Source organism: Colletotrichum abscissum, assembly GCF_030869225.1.
Source record: "Colletotrichum abscissum strain IMI 504890 chromosome Unknown Scaffold_60.1, whole genome shotgun sequence".
Lineage (NCBI taxonomy): Eukaryota > Fungi > Ascomycota > Sordariomycetes > Glomerellales > Glomerellaceae > Colletotrichum > Colletotrichum abscissum.
This window is the reverse complement of record NW_026850504.1, coordinates 39,437-63,281: the sequence shown is the minus strand read 5'-3', so window position 1 is coordinate 63,281 and position 23,845 is coordinate 39,437. Positions and strand designations below refer to the sequence as shown.

The following is a 23,845-nucleotide window of genomic DNA, read 5'->3' as shown; positions in this document are numbered from 1 at the left end:
AGTCCAAAATGAGATGTTTCGAAACTCGGTTTACTCATTTTGTCTACATGTAACCTCATATCCTCCCTCTTTGATAGTACCATCATTGAAGGTGCGAAAAAAATGAGTTCACACACTAGTCAACACCCAAACCCACCCTCCTCGCCCCGTCCCCCGTTCCTATAATCGCTGTCCCCTCGTCTCCTACATAACAACAACCAAAAGCGCAGTCACAGCACCCAAAACAGCAGCAGCATACCCGCCCCCCTGCGTCGTCCTACACCCCGCGTTAGGAACCGTAAGCAAAGCAGGAGACGTCGCCACCGCAAAGGACCCGCCACTCGGCGCCGCGAAACCGGCCGCCGTCTCGAGGATCATGGACGTCCAGAGGGACGACGGCAACGTTATGCTGGGTCCGATCTGGACGACGGGCGTGGCGCCGATGCCGACGCCAAGCTGCGGTTGGGGCGTAGGCACGATGGCTGCCGTGGACGAGACGGACGTGCTGGGTTGCCCGACTCCCGTGTTGCTGCCACTGATACTGCTGCTACCGCTGCCGGAGCCGGAGCCGGAGCCGGAGCCGGACTCACTATCGGATTCGGTGTCGGAGTCTTGGCCTGACCCCTTTCCTGAACCACTGCCGGAACCACCGCTTTCGTCCCCGCTCTTGTCGCCCCCCTTTTCGCTTTCCTTGCCGCCACCGGCTGTGGTACTAGGCACAGGCGTCACCGAAACCCCGCTAGCCGTATCGGTAGGGCCACCGGTAGTCGACGCAGGGACGTCGGACTTGACCGCGCCGCCGTCCGCAGGCAGAGTCCCCTTGTAAGGCAACGCGCCGCTCGAACTGGCGGCAGACGGCGCCGCCGCCGCCGGGTTAGAAGTCTGGGGCTCAGGCTTCGTCACAGCCGTGCCTGTACCGTCGCTCGGCGGGTTCGAAGGCGCCGACGGGGCAGCGATGGGCACGGGAGCCACGGCGGCGGGCTCGGTGACGGGGAGGGCGGGCAGGCCTGTAGGGGTGGCGCTGCTGTTTGATGCTGGGTTCGCGGCGCTCGGGAGGACGGGAGGCGCGTTTGTGGCCGGGGGCGAGGTGGGGATGGTGCTGTTCTTAGGAACTGGGAGAGTTACGATCGGTAGGGAGGGCGTGGTTGGCGCTTCCGGCGTGATGCTGGTGCGGTTTGCCGGGACTTCTATTGCTGGTTGAGTGGCGGCGGGCGCTTTGCTCTTGGCCGGCTGCTGGATCTGCTGTTAGTGTTTGCTAGACTAGGGGAAAGAAGCCAGGGGGAACTCACCTCGGCGCTCGGAGCTGTTTGGTTGTTCGTGGGCGCGAGGGTCGGGAACTTCGAGAGTGTATCGGGCAACGTGGAGTAGATAGGGGTAGGAGTGACCTCGGCGTTCGCGGGCGCCGTCTGGTTCTTGGTGACCGAGAGACTTGGGAATGCCGGGCCCGAGTCCGGGATTGTGGAGTATATCGGCGTGGGCGTGACCTCAGCGCCACGTCCTGGGACTCCTGTCTGGTTCTTGGTCGCTGATAATGTCGGGAACGACGCGGGCGCGGAGGGGGCGGACTGGATGGTCGAATATATCGGCGTAGGTGTCTGGTTCTTCTCGGCGATGCTCGTGAGCGGTTTGGAAGAGTTGCGAGGTACGGCATCCTCGTTGGGGGTCGCGGGCTGCTTCTTGGATTTGCCGGTTCTCTGTCTAGAAGGAGAGGCTCCAGGCGCAGTGCCGTTCGAGATAGTATTCCTAGACTCCTCAGGCTGGACGAGAGCGGGCTCCGTGGGGGCAGCTTCCGCTTCAGCGACGCCGGCGGGGATAGCCTCAGCGGGCAACGCGCCAGAGTACACAACCTTGGGGGGCCCAGCAGCCGCGGTGAGGATCTCCACCTGCGCCGGGTCCGCCCCGAGAATCGTCTGGACGACGGGCTGCTGCGTGAGCTGGGTGATCTTGAACGGTTCGGAGACGACGACGGCCTGAGCAGAATCCGTAATGACGATGGCGAAGCTCTCAAAGGCTGTGATGGAGGCGCTGGGGTTCCAGTTCAGACGGCCGACGTTGTCGACTTGCACTGCATGACATTTTTGGTTAACAGATCAAGATTCCACTTGATGTTCAAATTGGCTTGGAGAAATTCACCTGCAATCTTCTCCGCAATGACTGACAAGTCCGTCTTGCCACTGGGAACCAGGTCAACGTTGATGGGGGCCTGTAAGCCCGCCGTCTGCCACTCAACCTCAAATTGCTGGTTCGGCATCAACACATCCCCGGCTCTCGGCTTCGAGATCTGCGCATTGCATACCGACACAGCAACCGCGCAAACCCAAAGCCTCAATGACGTGGTAAACCGCATCTTATTTCCTTGTTGTTTCCTCAATATGTTTTGCGTCGAGTATAAAGATCGTACCGAGTTCCACCCGAGATAAGCAACCACGTATTGAGAATCGTTAATTTTTTTTTGATTAGAGAGAAAAAAGTCGGCCAACTTGGGCTCGGGTATCGAAAAAAGTCGAAGGGGCGGGCGTGTGTAAAACGAACGGAATGCTTGAAGTGAAGCTGACCTGCAGGATAGGTTTGAAAAAAAAGAAGGGCGTTCAAAGAAGAAGTGAACAACAGTTAGCAGACAGAATCGAAGAAAAGCAACTCGAAAACAGCGCAACAAGAAGTGAATAGAGAAACGAAGATCAAGTGTAAGAAGCAGAAGAGAAGGGGAAGCAAAAGAAGGGGGAGCCACTTCGAGATCCTCACCTCCCGGGAAGAGTTTTGATGGGATGGATCTTTCTCTCTCTCGCAGCGGCGCGTGTAAGTCCAATAACTCCTTGGACAGGGGGCCTCGTGGACAAACCGCACCATTTCCCTAGAACGTCATCCTAAGCTTAAGGAGAAAAAGGCTGGGCAGGGGGGGTTTTCGACCATGGTCCACGTCTCATCGGCCGAGACTCGGTACGGCGACGGGGGAGAGGGCGGGACCACAAAGTTGAAAACCCCCTGGTCCCATTCGGTGAAGTGGACTTTGGCCAAGAACTACAATGGCTGCCCAGATGGCACAAGAAACATTTGCGAGAGCGACACTCAGCCACTTGGTAAGGACCTCGGCGGTAAAAGCGTGGTGGAAGGAGGGGCGGCGATGGCGGGACGGCGGGAGAGGATCTCGTAAGTGGTCAAGGGTGGTTTCGCGATCCTGGGCTTTGCTTCATCTTTTTGCCGATTTCCAGCTGGGCATCTCTCTTTTGTTTTTCCACTAGCCGCTTGCTAGAGTGTGGCGCATTACGCAGAGATTAAAGCATAGACCCCGTGGTTCGACAATCAACACAATGTAAATCAAGCTCGTCGATTTTCTTCATAGCTCCTGAGGAAGCTTTCGTCTTAACGATGGACAGTTAAGCTCGCGTGAAGGAAGGGGAAGGGTACAGGGGGCAAGCCCAGCAAAACTTCAGACAACACCTCCCTACTATGCCCCATATCGAGCCAGTAAACCCAAGCCATGGGCAGCAAAGCACCTTGTTGCGTGTTTTTTCGTCCAATCTCCCATTAGTGATGAGCAGCCGGGAAAAAACAAGGGCTAATTCATTCGAACCTTCGAGGGAAGAGGGAGGTTGAAAAAGTCGGGATGACATGGGAAGGGGGGGGGGCTTCGTGTAAAGCCTGCGGCTGAGACGTCTGTACCTAGCGCCGATCAAACCTAAAACCTCCCGCCCGGTGCGACGCGGAGACGGTGGGGCCGTGTTAGCGGCCTTGCCTTCTCTCCCCGCTTACTCCCTAACAGGAGTGCACTGGTCACGGCCCCTGTCAACGTAATCCGGGCTCGCTGTGGGATGAACCGCCATGTATCACCATTCTTTCTCCGTGTTTGACGCTGTTCAGCCTGTGGATTCCAAGAGCAAAAGGCAAGAGGTCTTGACCATTGGCCCCTCACCTGCAATACTGGTACACGGTCAAGAGTCTGGTCACACCATTGAGTCCAACCAATTATCTCCTACCTTGGGATGATAGCGCCCTGTTGTTTCCGCAAGCATATATCCCAGCTCCTTAAGGATACTCTCAAAGCCTTCAGCAATGTGTATTCATTCTCGTCATTCAGCCCATCACTCAATGCCGGGTTGCAGTGATCTTGGTAGTGGCAATGCTCGTTGAAGTAAATTTCTAGTTCGGTATTGTAGATCTTGAACCATGTGAATATCCAACGCCGCTGGGGTTTTTCGCGTGGAAAAATCATACAATTCATTACGTGACGAAGTCAATAGACCTCGCAATTTACTTAATATTTACCCAATGCTCTCTCCTGCGGCCTGTTCACTACACGCCTCACATGTAACACCTTACGGCACTGGGCTCACACGTAGTAACCCATGACCACACATCATCGTAGCAAGTACGGATAGAGCATGAAGCCTGAACTAGACTGAATTCATTCCATTCTTTAACCATCCGTGTGGATTGTAATACCATACATGCCTTAGGCCCTGTCGTCTCCAATTCAAAAACAAAACTAAAAAGTGGCCCCAACCAGCCTGACTGAGCCACCTTGCCGCATTAAACATACACTGCCCTCATTTCGAGTCACCAGTCTCTCACTAATACTTGGTATCCCAATCGAAATGCGGGTCGATAGGCCCCTAAGCCCCGCCCTCAGACTGGTTCCCAGGTGTGTTGGTGTTCGACACACCGTGGAAGGCATCGCCAAACGCAGAGTCCTCCATCTCCATGTTCATATCCAGACCATCGCCCATAGACCCGCCGTAGCCAGCCATGGCGTCACCGGCCGAGTCCAGGTCACCCAGCGAGCTGAAGCCGCCGGGCGTTTGAGTATCTGCTGGCGTTCCGGCAGCAGACGGGGGCTTGACAGCAGGCTTGGCAGCGTCGCCCTCAGTTGCAGTGGCGGTGGTGGCGGCGGCTCCGGCGGAGGGGTCGGGCGTTGCGCCTCCCTTAGGCACGACGACCCATTCACCGCTGCCGGTTCCTTGATCAGGCGCGGTGGCAGAGGCATCTTTGGAGGACTCTGTGTTGCCCATTGTGACATCCTCGCCCGTGGCAGCAGGAGCGCCAGTGGAAGTCTGCGCCTCGGTCTCCTCCTGAATAGTAGGAGGGACCGGTGCGGGCGACTGCACATTTGCGTTGGCTGGCGTACCTGCGTTTGAGTTCAACGCGGACATGTGTGTTTGCGGTGTAGGGAAGTTGTTCAGAGGAGTCGAGTTGGCAGAGAACCCAGTGTGCATCTCGTCGAGTAGTCCTGCTGCCGTGCCTCCCATATCAATATCCGAATCGCCTACCATCACGCCACTGTGGTTAGAACCAGCCTGAGACGGCCGCCGTGATCCCGAGGCATTCGCATCTACACCAGCTGCCGGGGCGGGAGGTGAGCTCGCCGGCGGCGGGACTGGTGAAGGCTCCTTAACAGGTTCAGGGGCGGGTTCCTGGAAACCGCCATCTTGTATGCGGTGCACATTGTGGAGGACCTCGATGTGCCGCCCCAGGTTGGCCTCAACCTGAGCCACAATCTCGTCCACCTTCTTGTTGTGCTTCTGTGACCACGGGCCGGAGTTATCATCCGCATCGGCAGAGTAACCCTCCAGACGCCACGGCTCTGGTCCACGCTCCTGAACGGACTTTTTCACATCCTTCTCCGCATCAACGAATACCGAGCTCGCCTTGAGGCTTGCCAGGTTCTTTGCATGCTCCGCCTTCATCTTCTCCATCTCAGCCTTGGTGGCATCGAGGTGCTCCTGCACCCGTTTTCTGAACTCATCAGCCAGGCCAGGCTCTAGCCGTCCAATGTAAGGCTTCTGGGGCGGCTCAGTGAGTGCGTTTGCGCTCTGCGCAGAGAAGATGCCATCAGTCAAAGGTGCCAGCTCTCCCTTGAGGCCTAGTCCGAGATCAGGGGGCGCAATCTGACTGAGGCCGTAGGGCGAAGACACAATCTCCTCCATCCACTCATGGTTTTGTTGGTACCGTGCGAAGGAAATGTCTCTAGGGGTGAGATGATCAAAGAGATCCTTCTCGAGTTCTTCGTCGTCATGGAGAGCCTCGGCGTGAGCCAAGGCTTGTTGTTGCTGCTGGGCTTGCGCCTGAGCCTGTGCTTGTTGGCGGCCACGACGTCCCTGGGGACCCGCCGGGGGATAGGCCATCTGCTGCGGTACGCGCCGCGACTGCGCCGGCGGGTTGTACATCTGAGGCCGTCCGCCATTACGCGGGAACTGGATCGAGGGCCAACTCGCGCGATCCGAAAGCATGAAGTCCTTTCGTGCGATCTGACCACACTTCTGGAGGTGGTTGCGAGTCCCCATGATGTGCTGGGTCTCTTGTGACACGGGGATCAGGTTGACAGGGACGCGGTCGGAGGGGTCGGAAGGGCCGTAGTGAACGATCCAGAGACTGATGTCTGGCTGGGGCGCGTTCATTACTCCGGTCTGCGAGGGTACGAGGCGGAATCTGCGACGAGCGTGCATGGCGACCTGTTCGCCAGGAATGAATGCCGACTTGACGAAGTGGATTTCGAGAGACTAATGATAAAGTCAGATTATTCCTTCAATAACGCGACAGGATGCCTACCAATCCATTTCCAACGTCCTGTCTATGGTACTGCTCGGGTCCACAGATCATGCCGTCGCTAGCGAAGTTGGTTCCGAGCCTCTTGAGAGGTTGCCATGTAAGATAGACCTGGCCGTCGCGGGGTCGATCGAGGTAGGTCCAGAAGAAGGGAGCTTTGTCTTTCGCGACTTGGGGCGCCGCCATTAACCACTTCGTTACTTGGTTCAGGTCGACGCGTGCCTGGTCGGCATAGTGGTTGGCGGAGATGAGATGAGCATGGCTCAGCTGGAAGATGGTTAGCGATGAGTTGATATTTTTTTTCGATACCAAATATAATGCTGGCTACGGTGACCTACCAGCTCCTGATCGATACCATCACTTGGGTCTTGCGCCATGGTGGATCGCGACGTGGGATTTATGATGCGATGGGGTTGGGGCGGATGCTGATGCACAGCTTTTGTCGCGCAGAACAAGCGATTGTCTCCTCAGGCCGTGATTATCTGTGAGGAGGGCAATCGACAAAGACGTGGGAAGGATTGAGATGGCGCGACAATTGGGGAAGCTACTGTTGGTTGATGGATTGATTGACTTGCAGCTTGGTTCGCGGTCCCCAAATTTGTCGCGACGAGGCTGCGGCACCACGAGTGACCCTTGTAGACAGTTGGCCAATCATAGAGGTACCGGTCAGGGTCCGTGCATGTGGGTACAATTTCTCGGGTACCGTGAGTCCAGCCTCCGAACACACTGTGCCAGCAGCTCCGTGTTCGCTGTTAGTCCCGACCTTGAGCCGGCTCTTCGCCGGTAAAGGAGGGGTCAAGTTTTCGTCAGATTCCTTTCGCATCGCAAGATCTTTCTACATAGAAGAAAAGTGATGTGGAAGGATGTGGAGTATAGTCAAGGTACAACACGTTGTCACACATGCTTACTCATGAGACTTGCATCATGACACACTGTGTGACTGTGTGTGTTTTAACTTTTTTCTAGATAGTCGTCCGCCTTTGGTCATAGCTAAGACGAGCTTCTGCTCAGCAGCTTCACCTCATAAATTCGGCATGGCGCACGTTGGAAGGATTCGGAATGAGAAAGTGGTGGAACTTTTTGTTTCAATTACGTGTAATCATTTCATTTCATTCTCCTGGCATCCTTATACCAGTTCTTATAGTGAGCCCTCTATTTAACCTATCCAGAAAACCATTAAGCGTTGTATGTAGAAGCAGAGACGTTACCTCCGCGGCCGGTCCAGTTGACGTGGTGGTACTGGCCAGCGGGGTACTTGTCGTTAGCTGACTCGGGCTTGACGAGGAAGGTGTGGGCACCTGCAGAAACAGTATGATTAGCAAAAATGTCAAAGGACTTCGTGGTATCAAGAAGCTTACCGAAGTAGTCGCGCTGAGCCTGGAGGAGGTTGGCGGGGAGATCCTTGGTACGGTAACCGTCGAACCAAGACAGAGCGGTGGAGAAGGCCGGGGTCGGGATACCGAGGAGGGCGGCCTTGGCGACGACGTCTCTCCAGCCGGGCTGAGCAGTGTGGATGGCCTTGTTGAAGAAGTCGTCGAAGAGAAGGTTCTCGAGGTCGGGGTTGCTGCGGAAAGCGTTGGTGATGTCCTTGAGGAAGACGGAGCGGATAATGCAGCCACCACGCCACATGAGGGCGATGGAGGGCTTGTTAAGCTTCCAGCCGTACTCCTTGGCGGCCTCGTTCATCAATTGGAAACCCTGAGCGTAGGAGACGATCTTGGAGGCGTACAGAGCCTGCTCGAGGTCGTCGATGAACTGCTCCTTGTTGCCCTCGAACTTGTTGGTGCGACCAACGTACTGGAGCTTGCTGGAAGCCTTAACGCGCTCCTCCTTGATGGAGGACAGGCAGCGGGCAAGGACAGCCTCGGCGATGAGGGTGACGGGCATACCGAGGTCAAGGGCGTTGATAGCGGTCCACTTGCCGGTACCCTTCTGACCAGCCTGGTCGAGGATCTTCTCGACGAGGGGAGTTCCATCGTCATCGTTGTAGTAGAGAATGTCACGGGTGATCTCGATCAGGAAAGAGTCCAAGACGCCCTTGTTCCACTTGGCGAAGACATCGCCAATCTCCTTGCAGGAGAGGCCGAGACCGCGCTTCAGGATATCGTAGGCCTGGATGTGGTGTTAGCTACCAGCATATAGCTACGAGGAGCTCGGGTGGGGTTGCATACCTCGCAGATAAGCTGCATGTCACCGTACTCAATACCGTTGTGGACCATCTTGACGTAGTGACCGGCACCCTCATCACCGACCCAGTCACAGCAGGGCTCGTTGTCGCTCTTAGCGGAGATGCTCTGGAAAAGGTCCTTGATGTGGGGCCAGGCCTCCTCGTTACCACCGGGCATCATGGAGGGACCGTAGCGGGCACCCTCCTCACCACCAGAGACACCGGAGCCGACGAAGCGGATGCCCTTGGAAGCGCAGTACTTGGTGCGGCGGTTGGAGTCGGGGAAGTGAGAGTTACCACCGTCAATGATGATGTCACCCTTCTCAAGGAGGGGGATGAGGGTGTCAATGTAGTCATCGACGGCCTTACCGGCCTGGACGAGAAGCATGACTCGCTTGGGGCTCTTAAGTTTTGAAACGAACTCCTCCAGAGAGTGAGCGCCCACGATGGACTTGCCCTTGGCCTCGTTGGCCAAGAATCGGTCGACCTTGGAGACGGTACGGTTGAAGGCGGCAACGGTGAAACCGTGGTCTAGAAAAGGATATTAGCCACCTGAATATGGGTATGGGATGTGATTATCGGAATTACCGGCGGCGTTGAGGATAATGCTATGAGAGAGTTAGTGATTCAATTCTTACACATGGAAATCTGGTAGAACTTACTTTTGACCCATAACGGCCAGGCCGATGAGGCCCATATCAGCGCTGTGACGATGGTCAGCTTGAGTATTCACTAGCCGGACGTTGCTTATTCAGGTGTGAGGAGAAGGAGAGCGGAGCGGGACCTCGGAGCAGGCACAACGCCTGCCACAAGGTTGGCAAGACGAGCGCTGCATTACGAGCATGAGTATGTTATTGCGTCGAGAAAGGAGAGGGCGATGACTTGAGGCCAATGTTACATGTGCATTGGCACCTCCCGAGACCGCACCGGCACCGAAGCCATCACGACGGACGTCGACATGCGGGAAATTCGCAGCCGTGGTCATTGTCGTGAGGCATCGGAGGTCGGGAGCGGGGTGGTGGGGTAATTTTTCTTTTGGCTTGAGAGCGAAGAGGGGTTTAGAAGGCAGAGCGAGGTATTACTTACACAGGTCCAGACATGATGAATGATGTGTCGGTGGTTTAGGTGGGGGGTGTTGTATGATGGAGGAGAGGTTCAAACGCGCGAATCTTTGATGATATGCGGGAGCGTCGAGTTATTTATCTCTAGGGAATGTGTCAAGAAGGAGACGAGAAGCTGGAGCTTTCGTCAACCCGGACGAAGTTTGTAGGGGGAGGGTCGACGGAGGGGTAGGAGGGGAGGGGGGGTGGTTTGTCTTAGTGCAGGGGCCACCCATGACAAGCGCAGATGTGCACACTCCCACTCCTCCAAGTTCCCAATGGAAGTCGACAAGTACCTCCCGGTGCTTTCTCAGCTTGGCCTTCTACCTACTGCGGTACGGATACAACTTTTTCTCTCTCTTCCATCGCTTCCCATTCTTTCTTTGGGGGTGGGATATATCTCAAAGACTGGGCAGAAAAGCGGGACTAGACGGCTTGTTCGACCATCGACAGGGCTGCTTTGCTGCTTTGACTTGGCTGGTCAGTGGCCGCCCCTCCTGGACTCTCCTGGACTAACTCGAGATGATTGGCTTTTTCCTGTTGGCGGGACGAGCTTACTCATGGACAAAGAGGTACATGCGCAGAATGTAGGTACCTTACTCTGCCTTGCGCTGCTTGTATTTTCCATGCTTTGGCAATCCAATCCCACTTTCACTTCCAGCACTTCCGTACGGATTACGGAGTATGTACACGCATACAGAAAGAAGAGGGACACATACATCACCGCTCAGGACGTGGAGCTCCATTGAGAGGACCAGACCCTCCTCCAGCCAGCTCCAATTGGACGGCCTGTCAAGGAGGGGCACTTATGACGATGCTCTCTTCTGTCACCTCGCCTTTCCCGCGTTTCTCTGCCATCCGCCATTCTTGTTGTTGAGCAAATAAGCCAGAAGCCTTTTTCACTCGTTTGGCTGTGTCTGGCAAAGCAGATTGACACCAAACACCACCTACGCCAACCGGGTATACTTATGCTCTCAGAGAGCATGAAATGTACCCGACCTTCTCTCCACTGCGACTCCGATGTACCACGGTTACCGCATTGTGCAAGAGAACCGGCCCGCACGGCGGAGGGCGGCCCAGCAACGACCATCATGCCTGCTCCACGCCGGTGGTGTTTTAGTCAAGCAGCGCGCCAGCCTGACGAAGCCCGTCGTGCAAAAAGGCGCTTCTGGATCCGTCCTGTTGTGGTCCGATTCGGCGATAGGCACCCGTTCCCATTGGCCGCCGTGAGCATGTCTCACACTCTGCGTGTTCCAGGGGAGGGATTTGCGACTCCGGTATTCAAACTCGATGCGTCAGACCCTGACGTTTCGCAACCCACGGCCGCGGAGGAACCCTCTGCGCTCGGTCTAACAGGCCGCGGGGGCTCTGCCTAATCACCAATGCTAATCTTGCGCGACGCACTGCGGCGTTGCGGCCTGTCTGCTGGCGGCATATAATATTATTGCCCTCCCAACGGAGCTCCGGTACTCGCTCGCTCGCTTCGTATGCTCCTGGACCGTCTTGGGTGGTAGGGGGTGAGGAACCACAGGGAATGTGATTTGTCTGGTCCATCGTTGTCTTGCCCATGGCCATGCCCCAAACGTCCCTCGACTTTGAGTTGAGAGCCGCCCTGCACGTGCAGCATCTGTCTCTCGCTCCGGACTGCATTGGAGGAAATTCCGTTTCTTCAGCATAGAAGAGACCCCCATGCTGCCGGGCCGTTCCAGCAAAGCTTCGAGAACGTCCAAACCCTGGAGGAGGCCTGCAGTGCAGAGAGATACTGGGACGTCGCGTTGTCGCGTTGTCGCTATTCATCCATGAGCGCGCGCTCGGCACTCCGCCTTCAGTCGGAGAGAACGCCGTGAAAGACGCAGCCTTACCACCACCACTACCAACCACCAAAACGATTGCGATTATAATTAGGCATTGGATGGGAAAAAGACAGCGGCCGATGCGCATGCGCTTCGCGTTTCCTATCCCTGGACAGCGGATAGCGGGCCTTGCTCGATATACGCGACAAATCACGATGCGCTTCCAATGGTGTGCAGAGGAAGTCGGCCCCAACCAAACCGAAGCTGGCCGTAATGAACCCCTCCAATTCCTCCAGTTGGACTGCTTGGCCGAAGCAGCCTCAATCTATTGGGTTCGTTGAGACCCACGCCCTCAGCAGAAGGGACAGAAAATATCGCACCTCCATCTCCCAAGGTACCTCAAGGTGTGGATGGAGGCAGCGTAGCCGCAGCGCAACCGCCGACGGTGAATCCGTCCCTCGCTGCTCACAAATCGAGAAATATGGCCCTCACAAAGGGAAAACGAGGGGCAACCTCAGTGGGGGTTACCGCCGCCTTCGGGCCTTGGATCGGTCGCACGATCCGGAGTCGTCGGTTGAGAACTCCGCTAATGCTCCGCTTAGAATCCACGCGCATTACTGATTGGCATGGCCCTGACCGAGGGAAAACGCAGCGTCGTGTCGGAGGGCGACGGAGGCCATGATGTCAGTCAGCAAACACCGATAGCTGCACTACTGATTATCCGTTATGTCCGTCTGAAGATGTCCGACGGATAAAATGCAGCTGATGCAGGAACAGCATGGTTAAATGGGATGGTGATAATCCCAGCCGAACGGAACGTGAGTCTGACCAGCACGGCCGGTGCCAAATAATCAAATGGCTCAAGACGGAACTGGGATTCCTGTTTTCCGAGTTCAGACTTCTCTGGGCGTTTAATCGGCGGCATGGGCTGCATTGTGAACCTCGGGATTCGAGAAGCATTGATTTAGGTGCGCGGGATGCAATGAGCGGCAGTTGGTGTAGTCCACCCACCTGGAAGGTTGAAGAGCAGTGCCAAGCAATGGACACTTCCCTGTCCGAGCTTCTTTCACGAACAAGCCACAGACGCCACGTGACAGATCAAACTCAGCCACCAGCCACATTGGCCACACACCATCGCCGAGGCTGAGACGACATCGTCACAATTTCTCCGAATACATCACCAGCAAAACCCACCTCTGCATTTGCGACAGCCCCGACAACAGCACGCCCACCGTCGGCTATAGCAAACAGCAAAGGAGATTTGACTTCTTTGAGCAGGAACATCCCAGGCTCAGAGGTACGTTACCACAAAAAAGCTCAAGCAAAGCCACACGCGCCTTGCTTGCACAAAAAAACCGTATCATACCCGCAGTTCATTCATCATGGCCTACCCGCCCCCTCCAGGTATCTCAAGCGGCCCCTCTACCGGCAATCCACCTTCTCATCCCTCCCTGCCCGCGAGGCCCCCTCCGAGCAAGTCATCCGGAGGCTTCAAGCCCGCCTTCAAACCCGCCTACGGAGCTGCAGCCTCATCCGCGCCTACCTCCTACTCGAGCGCACCGACCTATGCCAGCGCGCCCACCCCCCATTATGGCTCATCCTATGCATCGTACTCGCAACAACCGTCGCCGTCGCCCTCGGTAGGCGGCGCTGGCCGCTATGGAGCACCGGTGCCCTCTTACGATTCATACACACAACCCGGCGCAGGCTCTCGTTACGGCCAGGCCTCGAGCTACAATGCGCCGCCTTCGACCTACGGCGCAGCGCCGCAGATTCGCAACCCGTTCCCGATTCCCGGCACCGGCGCCCCTGCCGCCGGCGCATCCGCCGCCTCGGCGTCCGACTACGACCCGGACATGGCGATGCAGATAGCACAGTGGCAGAGCGCATACAGCTCGAACGGCACTAAGGACGCCAGCGGTAAAGACTTGGTCGTCCCCAGCGGTCGTGGGGGCTTCCCTGGAACAGGCAGCAACGTCGCGACCCCTCCCATCATCGACCCCGCAGCCGCGGCCGCAGCGGCAGCAGCAGCGAACCAACCCCCCGAGCGCAAGAAGACCGTCGTCCGCGAGGGTGGCGGCAAGAAGTGGACCGACGACACCCTCGCCGAGTGGGACCCGAGTCACCTGCGCCTGTTTGTCGGTAACCTCGCGGGCGAAGTCACAGACGAATCCCTCCTCAAGGCCTTTTCGCGATGGCAGTCGGTGCAGAAGGCGCGCGTGATCCGCGACAAGCGCACCGCCAAGTCCAAGGGGTACGGTTTCGTCTCCTTCAGCGACGCCGACGACTTTTTCCAGGCCGCCAAGGAGATGAATGGCAAGTACATCCAGAGCCACCCCGTCACGGTGCGCAAGGCGAACACGGAGATCAAGATCACCAACGTCAAGGGCAAGGACCACCGCAACAACCGCAATAACAAGAACAAGAAGCACTCTGGCAACGGTGGTGGCGGAGGAAACAAGAATGCAGATGGTACCGGGTATGAACCCCACCTCGGCCCTGTGCATAGTCACGGTGTCATCAAGCCTGGACAGAAGACCAAGAACGGCCTCAAGTTGCTTGGATGATTTTTATTTGGTTTCCGAAATAGCTCATTCGGCTAGACTGGCGTTCTGGAGTTGGAGGTCACCCATACCCATCATAATCAAAGAATTACATAAAATAGAAGTACTTTCTCGGTCAGAGTTTGCAATGAATGTACCAACTGTGTGATGTGATGAACTGCATCTCCTGGCGGGGCCCTCTCCGATGTACCGTGTTATGCTACTGATTGCTACATCTCTTGACGTGGTGAAGAAGGTGGGAAGTCAGACATTACCATCAGAGAATTCCCAATAAATCCCCCAAGGGCCCCTTATCTCGATCCATCCTCCTTTTACGCGGCTGATTGTGTAACAGGTGGTAGCACAACAGAGGTACTCAAGATGAAATGACCTTCATCCAAGCTCAAATTCATCCCTCCCACACTCCATCCAACTCGGTAAGTCACTCAAAAAAAAAAAAACCCCCCAGACCGAATATCATCGCTGGAACCCGGTAACACGATCCAGATTAAAAGCCGCACTGATGAGGGCCAAGTGACTGAAAGCCTGGGGCGTGTTGCCGAGCTGCTCGCCGCTGCGGGCAATCTCTTCCGAGAACATGGAGAGGTGGTTGGAGAAGCTCAGCATGTTCTCAAAGAGGTTGACGGCGCGGACGAGGTACTTTGGCTCGTAGACGGAGGCGCGCGTCATCGCCTCGACGAGCCAAAAGGTGCACATGCTAAAGGCGCCTTCTCTTCCGCCGACGCCTGGGGGGTAAGCGATATAGGTTAGGTATCGCATCGCACGAGAGATGGGGGAATCTTGGGGGGCGTACCGTCGTCTGATAGCTCGGTATCGTAACGGGAGACGAGGCCTGTGCTGGTGAGGCCGCCCTTTTCGGGGGGCATGAGGATGCGGTCCATTGTGTTTAGGAAGCGCGGGTCGTTGGGGGCGATGAAGAAGACGAGCGGGGCGATGAGGATGGAGGAGTCGAGCATGGTGTTGTTCTCGTAGCTCTGGACGAAGCACTTCATCTCCTTGTTGTAGCCTGTTATACCGCCGGTGGGGCGGTTGTCAGTTTGTCGTCTCTGCTCTCAGTCGGCTCTTCCGCGTCATGTTTGGCATGTGTGCATGTGTATGCGCCAAGGAATAATGGAGGGATAGAGAGTTGCGAAAGGTTGGGTAGATTAGCGCCAAAGGATAAGGGAAACGTACCCTTTTCCATTATCTCCTCCATCAGGTTATCGCGGGCTTCGAGCCATTTGCTACGATTGGGACAGGGGAAGTTGCGTTTGTCTGCAAGCCGGAGGCCGCGGTCGAAGGCGACCCAGAGCATGACTTTTGAGTAGGTGAAGTTTTGCTTCTTATTGCGTACCTCCCAGATGGACATGTCGGGTTCTAGTCAACATCAATACTCATGCCCTTCATCAATAGGCAAGAAGTTGACAACTTACGATCTGTCAAAGTAAGGACAAAGTCTATGCAGCAAGTCAGCTCCAGTGTTCAGCAGAGGAAAGAAAAACATCATCAACGTCCAAAGAGACAACACATACCCAGCATCTCCCTCACAGAACACCACTGATCCCAGCTGATGGGCTTCCCGTACTTGTTATACAGATAGATACCATCCATGAGCTCGCCGTAGATGTCAAACTGCTGATGGAACGCCGCGCCGTTGCCGATCCGCACGGGCTTGCTGCTGCGGTAGCCCTCGAGGTGGTCGAGCTCCATCTCGGGGATCTCGGTCTCGCCGCGGATGGTGAACATGATGGGCAGCTCGCCGCTGGGGCCGCGCGACTTGACGAAGCGCTCGCTGATGAAGTCCATGTAGGCGTCTGCCTCGGCGGAGAAGCCGAGGCGGAGGAGGATGTAGATTGTGAAGCTCGAGTCGCGGACCCAGCAGAAGCGGTAGTCCCAGTTCCTGTCGTGAACCAGTGAGCTTTCTCTAGTGGAGCTGAAGGGGAAGAAGGGGAAGAAGAGGGAAGAAACAAGCACAACGGGATTATGTGAAATGCCTTACCGAACACCACCGATATCCTCGGGGATAGAAAACGTCGGCGCGGCCACGATGGCGCCGGTGGGCTCGTACGTCAGCATCTTGAGCAGCATCAGGCTCCGGTTGACGACCTCGCGCCACCGGCCCTTGTACTTGCTCTTGGAGATCCAGTTGTACCAAAACGACTGCGTGTCGTGCTGCTGCCCGTCGAGCACCGCCGTCGTGACGTTCTCCGTGACGTGGTCCGGCTTGTCGTTCCGCAGGACGAACGAGACGGCCTGGCCCTCTGTGATTTCCAGGTGCGCGACGACGCCCTCGCCCAGCATACCGTCGCGCTTCTCCTTTCTGAAAGTGATGGAGGGCGCCGGTGCCGCCGCCGCCGGTGCCGATGCGTCCGCCTCGGACTCGGGGACGACGTCGTCGATGGTGACGTCGAGCTGCATCTTGTAGTGCTCGCTGTGGAAGGTGACTGCTTTGCTTGGGCTGTTTGCCGTGTGAGTCGGCTCGATGATGGTGGTGACGTGGGACTCGCTGGCGTATTGGAAGGCCGGGAAAATCTCAATATCTGGGAATGTCAGCTTAGCATGAACTGAACCTTTGTGAGTATCGAACAGTGGCTACCCACCGAGCTGGAGACGGCCGCGGATACACTCGACTCGACGGACGAGCCATTTCTTCAGCTCCTCCTGGATCTTGGTCGTCTCACGGAATGCGCCTTGGCGGGTGCTCTTCGATATGACCGTGGCAGTCTTGGGTCGAGGGAAAAAGTCCACAACGTCGACGACACCGTCATCGTGGATGTATCTAGTTTGCAAGATATTGGAGGATGGGAGGTATTGTTGTCTTTTTGGAAACTGGTCAGGGCTATCACGACGGGGGAAAGTAGTTGGATTTGCTCACTTGGTTGTGCACAGCTTGGACGGAGGAGGACAGATGCTGAAGAAGCCTCCCTTTTCCTGGTCTAGTAACCGACAAAAAATACTGGGAGAATCGAAGTCCGGCCTGGGCAATGGCGCGTCAGATGTCAGGGTTCATGGGCGAGATGTAAGTGGCAGTATCTCATCGACTAGGGAATTTGAGCTCATGAGGGCCGGATGATAGATAGGCCTTTCAACCGCTTTGGTCTCAAGATATTTTGATCTCAAGATCTTGGTACATTGAGATGATCCTCTTGTAGCATCTTATGCCGTTATTCATCTCATCGGCTGCTATGGGAAGAGATGAAGAGAGCATTGGGAAGTTCATCACTCGGCCGAATGTAACGTCGGCCCGAGGGGAACGTGTAAGTAGTATCAAGACAAAATGAGGAAGAAAGGCAATCTCATACCAGCACATAAAGTCAACTGAACCGTTCGTCCCCACGAGCGCGCATGTATGCATGTTGCCAATCATACCATAGTCCTCGATCGGCAGGTACCCGGCGCGGCTGCCGGCGACATGCCTCGTCGAGCACTGTTGAGCCATGATGTCGTTTCCCGGATCGTCGGAGAAGCTAGTTGGAGATATCAAATATGGTCAAATATTATATGTGCTCATATGAGACCTCTTTCAGTGAGATGAATATGATAGATATGAGAAAACAACAGGGGATATCCAGCCTATAGTTACTGCCGAACAGCCATGAAACCAACTGAACGTAAGCAATGAAGTCAAGATTAAGGTCTAAGCAATGGGGGGGTTAAACCCCGGCGATTACACAGAGAGAACGGGTAGAGCGGAAGCCACGATCTGCGGCTACCCGACTGTGGCTGCGGGGAGAAACCAACAAAACACATGTCAGCGGACGCGTTTGTCATGGTGTCGTCTCTCGATGATTAACGCCGACTAACACCTAGCGCTCAGGTTCTCACGACCTGCAGCCGACGTGCTGCAGCATAAACGGAAACGGATGCGCCGCTCGCTCCCGCTGCGTGATTGCCTACTACCAAATTCAGATGAGCACTAGCTATAGGAGCTCTCAGGTGAAAGGCTGTACTTCGGATGAAAAGTTGTATTGTTTATCCCAAGGCAGACAGCTTCTGAGAGAGGGGGGCGTGACTTGGACCCAAAGTGCGTGATGTCAAGCACCCGAAAGTCTGATGACGCTGTTCAATATCGCATCGAGCCGCTAGTGAGAATCCACTTTGGGAGCTCAGCTCAGTCAGCTCAGCTCATATGGATACCTAAATGAAGTTGAGCTGCCAGATCGGCAAAACCCCAGGCCCAGGCCCCAGGCACAACACGCGCGAAAGCTACCCTGTTGGAGCTTAGACAATGTGACGAAAATCAAATAGAACCCAATACTATGTACTATGTAGAAACTCTCATGGAAAAGGAATACGGATTATGGTGGAGATTTTCCGAAGCTATTCTGCCCAAGAACCCACCGCTCACCTGAACAGAGAGATCGATCGCAAGGACCTTGAACATCGTATGCGGGGGACGATCTACAGAGTACGGTGTTGAATGACGGTGGCTGACATCATGGGGAAAAGGGTCTGGACCTATTTCTCTCCCTTGGAACGTCTAGCTTGTTCACTCAGGACCTCCCATCCAGCATCCTACACGAAAGGGTGAGACACTCACGCGCTGGGGAACGGGAAAAGGGAAAGAAAAAGGAAATCCAACGGCGTACGGGCAGCGGCGGGTAGGTACGCGTAGGTAATCAGGAAGGCTGAACGAGGCGGGTTTGGTGTCTCACTTAACCGCCTTGGGTTTTTGTAGGTATTTCTTTTCAATCCTTTTGGCGCCGGGTTTGATTTCTCGCGCACAAAACAGCACGTCGGGGCTGGTTGGCTGGGTAAGACAAGACATTTCAACGGCCTCGAAAGCTCAGGGGCCAAGGAAGCTTCACGGTTCGTGGGACCTGTGGTAGCTTGTGACGCCGTCTTATTCCTTTTTTCTCCGCGTCTGCGGGGAGAGAGGAAGGATAGAAAAAAAATCAGACTTGTGTGGGAGGTTGGCGCGGTGGTTTACCGACATCGTTGCATCTGTCAGTCGATAGTTCCGATTCTGGAGCACCCATCGGACTCGGATTCTCTCATGCCCGCCGTCTGTGAGGTTCGATGCCTCTTTTGGGATGGATTCAACCGTGCGGATATTAGGTCCATGCGTCAAGAGGATAGGGCGACGGGAGAGCTGGGGAAAACAACAGCCTCCCTGCGAACGGATGCGGACCGGGGCAACAAGCATGTTTTTTTGCTGTATCCATTGTATCTGCAAGGCGAAGGTCTCAGAAAGAAATGGGACTCGGAAACGAAAACAATGCGACTGTTGTTCAGGATGGAGGTTGATCACTTAATCAGCAACCTCGAGACCGAGAGGGATGGGGTGGCTGACAACATGCTTCAAACAAATCGGATGCTGGGCGGGCTTTTTCTTTTCTTTTACTCGGCAGAGGGTTGGGGTGCAGCCCGAGGATCCGGGTCCGGAACATGGTGAAAGCTGACTGGGTGGGAGAGGGAGTTGCGACTTCAATTGGGTTGAGAAAATCACGGGCTGGTGTGTGAGACTGAGATCATTGTGAGACTCTCTCTCTTTCAAAGGTGGGTTGGATCGCTGTGGGCAGTTGGTCACCCGAGCACCTTCGTCGCAAAGTTGGAATAGTCCCGACCGCTAGACTCCTGTAGCTAGGTAGGTAGGTAGTTAGACTGTAAGAGCTCTACCGACGACCGTGATACCTAAGCACATGGCTAGCAACATAACCGAGAGACTTGTGCTACTGCCCACGATGAATGACCTCTCTGCAGCTTGACTACAGAAGCGCGGTGAGGGGCAGAGGAGAGGAGAGGAGGGACTGGGGGAGAGGGGGTTGCGGTAAGGTTGCGTTGGACAGGGCCCCCAACAAGTGGATGAGAGATCCTGTGACTCTGGATGTGAGAGACGGCTGGGCCAAGCTTAAATGGGAGGTTGCATTTTCGGAGGTGTTGGGTTTGTGTGTGTCGGATAGCATTTTAGTAGGACGAACGGGTCCATTTACCGCCCGTGAAACTTGAAGCATTACATCTTCGGACGACCCTCAGTTACTGGCGATCTGGGCCACTTTCGCGTTATGCTATTGCTTCCATGCTTAACACTACTCGGTCTGTGACCTCACCTACTACCAGGAGTTACGGACCACTGTGTAGGTGAGGTTGATGGGGGGATCAGTACGGATAAAGGGGCTAACACATTGCAGCTAACTTCGCGTACCTCGAGGTAATCTCAGATACTTTAGTAGAAGGACACACTAGTGACGGGCCGCTGGAAAGCATAAAAAGACAAAGGAACGTTGTCCAGCTGAAGACGGGGACCACGAACGAAGAAGCATGATGACTCAAAAAACACGCGTATTGCTACTACCTCATTCGTCCCGGATGGTGACCGTGGTGAAGTCGTGAGAGAGAAATCTCTCATAGTAGCGGGTGCTATTGCAGGCAGACCCAATTCTTCCTTCCGTTCAGTTCTTCCAGGCCCATTGATCCTCGTCCAGCCCGCGGTGGGATGCACTGTTTGTTGACAGTTGTTCTCGCCAGGCCGCTCTGCATGCGGATTCCCACCCAGAAGTCGCCTCCTTCTCCTCGCGTGCCTTGGTGAGCGTCCTTCTGAGCTGGCATGTCACAGGGAGCATAAGGAAAGGTCATCCCTGATGACGACCCTGACCGCCCATGGGAGAAAGCCTGGAAGCGAAGTGCAGTTGTGCCAGTGCTGCGGCAGAAGCCCACGAGACGTCTCCACCGTGAGGCGTGCCAAGGCCATCTCCACATTTCATCTTGGGAGCAGGAAGCAGAGACATTTTGCAGAGATTGAAGCACCTGTCCTCAGGAGAAGTTCAGACTGTACATGCGAATACTACTGTGTAATGCGTAGAGAAGTTGAGTGGAAGGCGGGTGCGGTAGCGGTAATTGGCGGTAAGCATAAGCCACCGAGATCATGGGCAGGGGGCTGCAGGGCCAGACGGGCAGTGGGCAGCGGTACGTACCTGCAGCAACTTCCAGAGGTACCTACCCTGCCACACCTGCTAGGTGGGTTGGGCCTGTCCCCACCACACCGCAGTCCCCGGTCCCCTTTTTCCCCTCCCAGCCCGCCTGCCCCGTCCCTCTCCTTCTCCCTAGCAGTGGACCATTCTTACTTGTAGAGACTCAGCGTGTCTGGTACGTACCCACCTCGTCCGCGTGTGGGCGCCCGCGCGACACCTGTGACTGGAGAAATGATCCGCACCGCACCGCCGTGGCCGTGAACCAGGATTAGGACCTTTCTCACGCGCAGTCTGTCCTCTCGACAGCCTAACTCCAAATGTGCTTCCAAATGCACCAAACATTGCACCAAAGCACCACAAGCCCAGACCCCGACAGCAAATCAACTGCGCCCAGTTCCCTCGTCCCGACCCCATCGACCTAGGCCGATCTACCTTACCTTTTACTGCGAAGGTATTGCGGCGCCCAGAGAAGACGACGGCCGGTAAACTGGATCTGACCCGGTAATACACACCGTACGCATACACCCAGCCTACCAGCCCCGGCAGCTTAGGTTGTGCTTGTGAATCCCGCTGTGGATTCCCAGATTAAATCATGCCCCAATCCTCCTCCTCGCCCTCCGACTCGACCTCCTCTTCACTTGTGCATGTCCTGCTGCCTCCCGACCCTAGCCAATCTCATTCTCATTCTCAACTTCAATCTCAATCTGCCTCTGTTTCCCTCTCGGCTGCTGCCAGTGCCGTGTCATCCTCCCCCGACCCCATTGACCACGACGACGCCCTCCCCTCCTCATCCTCCTCCTCACACGACCAACACCACACTACTGATACCACCAACCGTCGCCTCCTGAGCCCGTCACCTCTGCTTCTCCCACCACCCACCGCACCCTCGCCTGGACACGCGACCACCACGGATAACACACCCTCGAACCCGGATGGTCCACGGCCACGAGACGTCCTTACCGCTCATACTGCCCACGCATCGTTGCGCCAGGGCCCTTCTTCTTCCTCCCTCAACACCGCCGCTCGAGAACGTTCTCCTACTGTCGCCGCCGACGACGACGAGATCGAAATGGAGCCATTGAAAGGAACCGGCCACCGCCGGCGCCGCAGCTCGCTCATGCAAAGTGCCGGCGCTAGTAACCACCAAAGAGTCCCGTCAAGGAATCAGGGGAACATGCTTGAAGAGCCAAAGATATCGGAGGAGGATCTCGGAGCAACACCATCGGCATCCAAGAATATCGACGACGACAGCTTTTCCGACGAGGATCTCCATGATGACGAGGAGACGGGTTTGACCAAGAAAGATAAGAGGAGGAAGAAGCAAAAGAAGAGGAACAACACGCGGTTAGATCAGCGCTTCGTCCGCGGCGAAATCTCGGCCGAGGAGAAGAAGGAAGCAGATCAAAACGTCTTTAGGAAATCCGCCGTCAACGTCGCCCTGATCTTGCTGTGGTACTTCTTTTCTCTCAGCATTTCACTGGTAAGCCCATTTGCCCATACGCTGCTGCTCTTTGTCGTTACGGCCCGCAGAATCACAAGCTGACACAAGAGGCCCACAGTATAACAAGTGGATGTTTGATGAGAACCGCCTCAACTTTGCTTTCCCTCTTTTCACGACGGCCTGCCATATGTTGGTACAATTCGGCCTCGCATCATTAGTGCTATTCTTAATACCCTCCCTGCGCCCGTCCAATGGAGTGCGCAATTCGGATTTGGGCCGCTCGAGGCACGAATCCGAGCCCGACAGACCTCTGATGACCAAGATGTTCTATCTGACGCGCATTGGGCCGTGTGGTGCTGCAACGGGTCTCGATATTGGACTCGGTAATACCTCGCTCAAGTTTATCACCCTGACATTCTACAGTAAGTAATATGCGCCGCCCGACGCTCACCGCGAAAAAACTAAACCCTCTTTAGCCATGTGTAAATCGTCTTCCCTAGCGTTCGTTTTGATCTTCGCCTTCTTGTTCAGACTCGAGAAGCCCACGTGGCGCCTCGTGGCTATCATTGCGACAATGACTGCGGGTGTCGTTCTGATGGTGTCGGGAGAAGTCGAGTTCAAGGTCAGCGGGTTCATCCTCGTCATCTCTGCGGCCTTCTTCTCTGGTTTCAGATGGGGCCTGACGCAAATCCTGCTCCTGCGCAACCCGGCAACGTCGAACCCCTTCTCCAGCATCTTCTTCCTGGCGCCCGTCATGTTCCTGACGTTGATCGTTATCGCCATCCCCGTCGAGGGGTTCCCCGCCCTCATCGAGGGCCTGAAAGTCCTCGTCGCCGAATGGGGCGCCATTACAACGCCGCTGTTCCTGCTTTTCCCCGGATGTATCGCCTTCCTCATGACAGCTTCGGAATTCGCTCTGCTGCAGCGTACCTCCGTCGTGACGCTTTCCATCGCCGGTATCTTCAAGGAGGTCGTGACAATTTCCGCCGCCGCCATCGTCTTCAACGACCGCCTCACGCCCGTCAACTTTGTCGGTCTCATCACCACCATGGGCGCCATCGTCGCGTACAACTACATCAAGATCACTCAGATGCGCGAGGACGCACAGAAGGAGGTTCAGCGTGGCCACATGGAGGTTGCGCACGCCTCGGGCGCCTCCTCGAGCGGCAGCGATAACGACGACGGCAGCGGCGAGGAGGCGGGTCTGCTGAGGAACAGCACCGATTACGAGGACAACCTCGTCACTGCCGACGGCGATATTCTGCCAAACCCGGGACACACCGCGCACGAGTCGAGGACGGCCCAAGCCCACCGCGACAACTAGACAGCCGTGTCTCGTTTCATTTCTCGTTTTTTATATATCCAGGTGAA

At 55.7% G+C, this 23,845-nt stretch overlaps 10 protein-coding genes across 10 annotated transcripts; 4 read left to right on the top strand and 6 right to left on the bottom strand.

Annotated features, from left to right (window-relative positions):
* Positions 1 to 183: 183 nt before the first annotated feature.
* CABS01_14938 (uncharacterized protein) lies at positions 184 to 2,326 on the bottom strand (the record flags this gene model as incomplete). Its single annotated transcript, XM_060548276.1, has 3 exons — positions 184 to 1,212; positions 1,269 to 2,044; positions 2,113 to 2,326. 3 exons carry the CDS (start codon positions 2,324 to 2,326, stop codon positions 184 to 186), a joined length of 2,019 nt encoding a protein of 672 aa, XP_060392272.1.
* Positions 2,327 to 2,788: 462 nt separating this feature from the next.
* On the top strand, positions 2,789 to 3,255 carry CABS01_14937 (uncharacterized protein; the record flags this gene model as incomplete). Its single annotated transcript, XM_060548275.1, has 2 exons — positions 2,789 to 3,126; positions 3,219 to 3,255. Coding segments are annotated over 2 exons (375 nt in total), but the record flags the coding sequence as incomplete, so codon positions are not given.
* Positions 3,256 to 4,589: 1,334 nt separating this feature from the next.
* On the bottom strand, positions 4,590 to 6,896 carry CABS01_14936 (uncharacterized protein; the record flags this gene model as incomplete). The annotated part of the gene is made up of 3 exons (XM_060548274.1): positions 4,590 to 6,473; positions 6,523 to 6,786; positions 6,858 to 6,896. The coding sequence occupies 3 exons, from the start codon at positions 6,894 to 6,896 to the stop codon at positions 4,590 to 4,592; spliced, it is 2,187 nt and encodes a 728-aa protein (XP_060392270.1).
* Positions 6,897 to 7,695: 799 nt separating this feature from the next.
* On the bottom strand, positions 7,696 to 9,786 carry CABS01_14935 (6-phosphogluconate dehydrogenase; the record flags this gene model as incomplete). Its single annotated transcript, XM_060548273.1, has 6 exons — positions 7,696 to 7,817; positions 7,878 to 8,631; positions 8,691 to 9,217; positions 9,275 to 9,294; positions 9,349 to 9,390; positions 9,773 to 9,786. The coding sequence occupies 6 exons, from the start codon at positions 9,784 to 9,786 to the stop codon at positions 7,696 to 7,698; spliced, it is 1,479 nt and encodes a 492-aa protein (XP_060392269.1).
* A 1,281-nt stretch (positions 9,787 to 11,067) lies between these two features.
* CABS01_14934 (uncharacterized protein) lies at positions 11,068 to 11,727 on the bottom strand (the record flags this gene model as incomplete). Its single annotated transcript, XM_060548272.1, has 1 exon — positions 11,068 to 11,727. The coding sequence occupies one exon, from the start codon at positions 11,725 to 11,727 to the stop codon at positions 11,068 to 11,070; it is 660 nt and encodes a 219-aa protein (XP_060392268.1).
* A 1,234-nt stretch (positions 11,728 to 12,961) lies between these two features.
* CABS01_14933 (RNA recognition domain-containing protein) lies at positions 12,962 to 14,146 on the top strand (the record flags this gene model as incomplete). The annotated part of the gene is made up of 1 exon (XM_060548271.1): positions 12,962 to 14,146. One exon carries the CDS (start codon positions 12,962 to 12,964, stop codon positions 14,144 to 14,146), a length of 1,185 nt encoding a protein of 394 aa, XP_060392267.1.
* A 453-nt stretch (positions 14,147 to 14,599) lies between these two features.
* Positions 14,600 to 17,561, bottom strand: CABS01_14932 (glycosyl hydrolase family 15; the record flags this gene model as incomplete). Its single annotated transcript, XM_060548270.1, has 9 exons — positions 14,600 to 14,868; positions 14,937 to 15,149; positions 15,317 to 15,499; positions 15,556 to 15,579; positions 15,655 to 16,022; positions 16,122 to 16,662; positions 16,723 to 16,901; positions 16,998 to 17,099; positions 17,425 to 17,561. 9 exons carry the CDS (start codon positions 17,559 to 17,561, stop codon positions 14,600 to 14,602), a joined length of 2,016 nt encoding a protein of 671 aa, XP_060392266.1.
* A 2,580-nt stretch (positions 17,562 to 20,141) lies between these two features.
* Positions 20,142 to 20,387, top strand: CABS01_14931 (uncharacterized protein; the record flags this gene model as incomplete). Its single annotated transcript, XM_060548269.1, has 2 exons — positions 20,142 to 20,199; positions 20,254 to 20,387. 2 exons carry the CDS (start codon positions 20,142 to 20,144, stop codon positions 20,385 to 20,387), a joined length of 192 nt encoding a protein of 63 aa, XP_060392265.1.
* Positions 20,388 to 20,482: 95 nt separating this feature from the next.
* Positions 20,483 to 20,821, bottom strand: CABS01_14930 (uncharacterized protein; the record flags this gene model as incomplete). Its single annotated transcript, XM_060548268.1, has 1 exon — positions 20,483 to 20,821. One exon carries the CDS (start codon positions 20,819 to 20,821, stop codon positions 20,483 to 20,485), a length of 339 nt encoding a protein of 112 aa, XP_060392264.1.
* Positions 20,822 to 21,625: 804 nt separating this feature from the next.
* On the top strand, positions 21,626 to 23,798 carry CABS01_14929 (triose-phosphate transporter; the record flags this gene model as incomplete). Its single annotated transcript, XM_060548267.1, has 3 exons — positions 21,626 to 22,513; positions 22,593 to 22,896; positions 22,951 to 23,798. 3 exons carry the CDS (start codon positions 21,626 to 21,628, stop codon positions 23,796 to 23,798), a joined length of 2,040 nt encoding a protein of 679 aa, XP_060392263.1.
* Between the last annotated feature and the right edge of the window lie 47 nt (positions 23,799 to 23,845).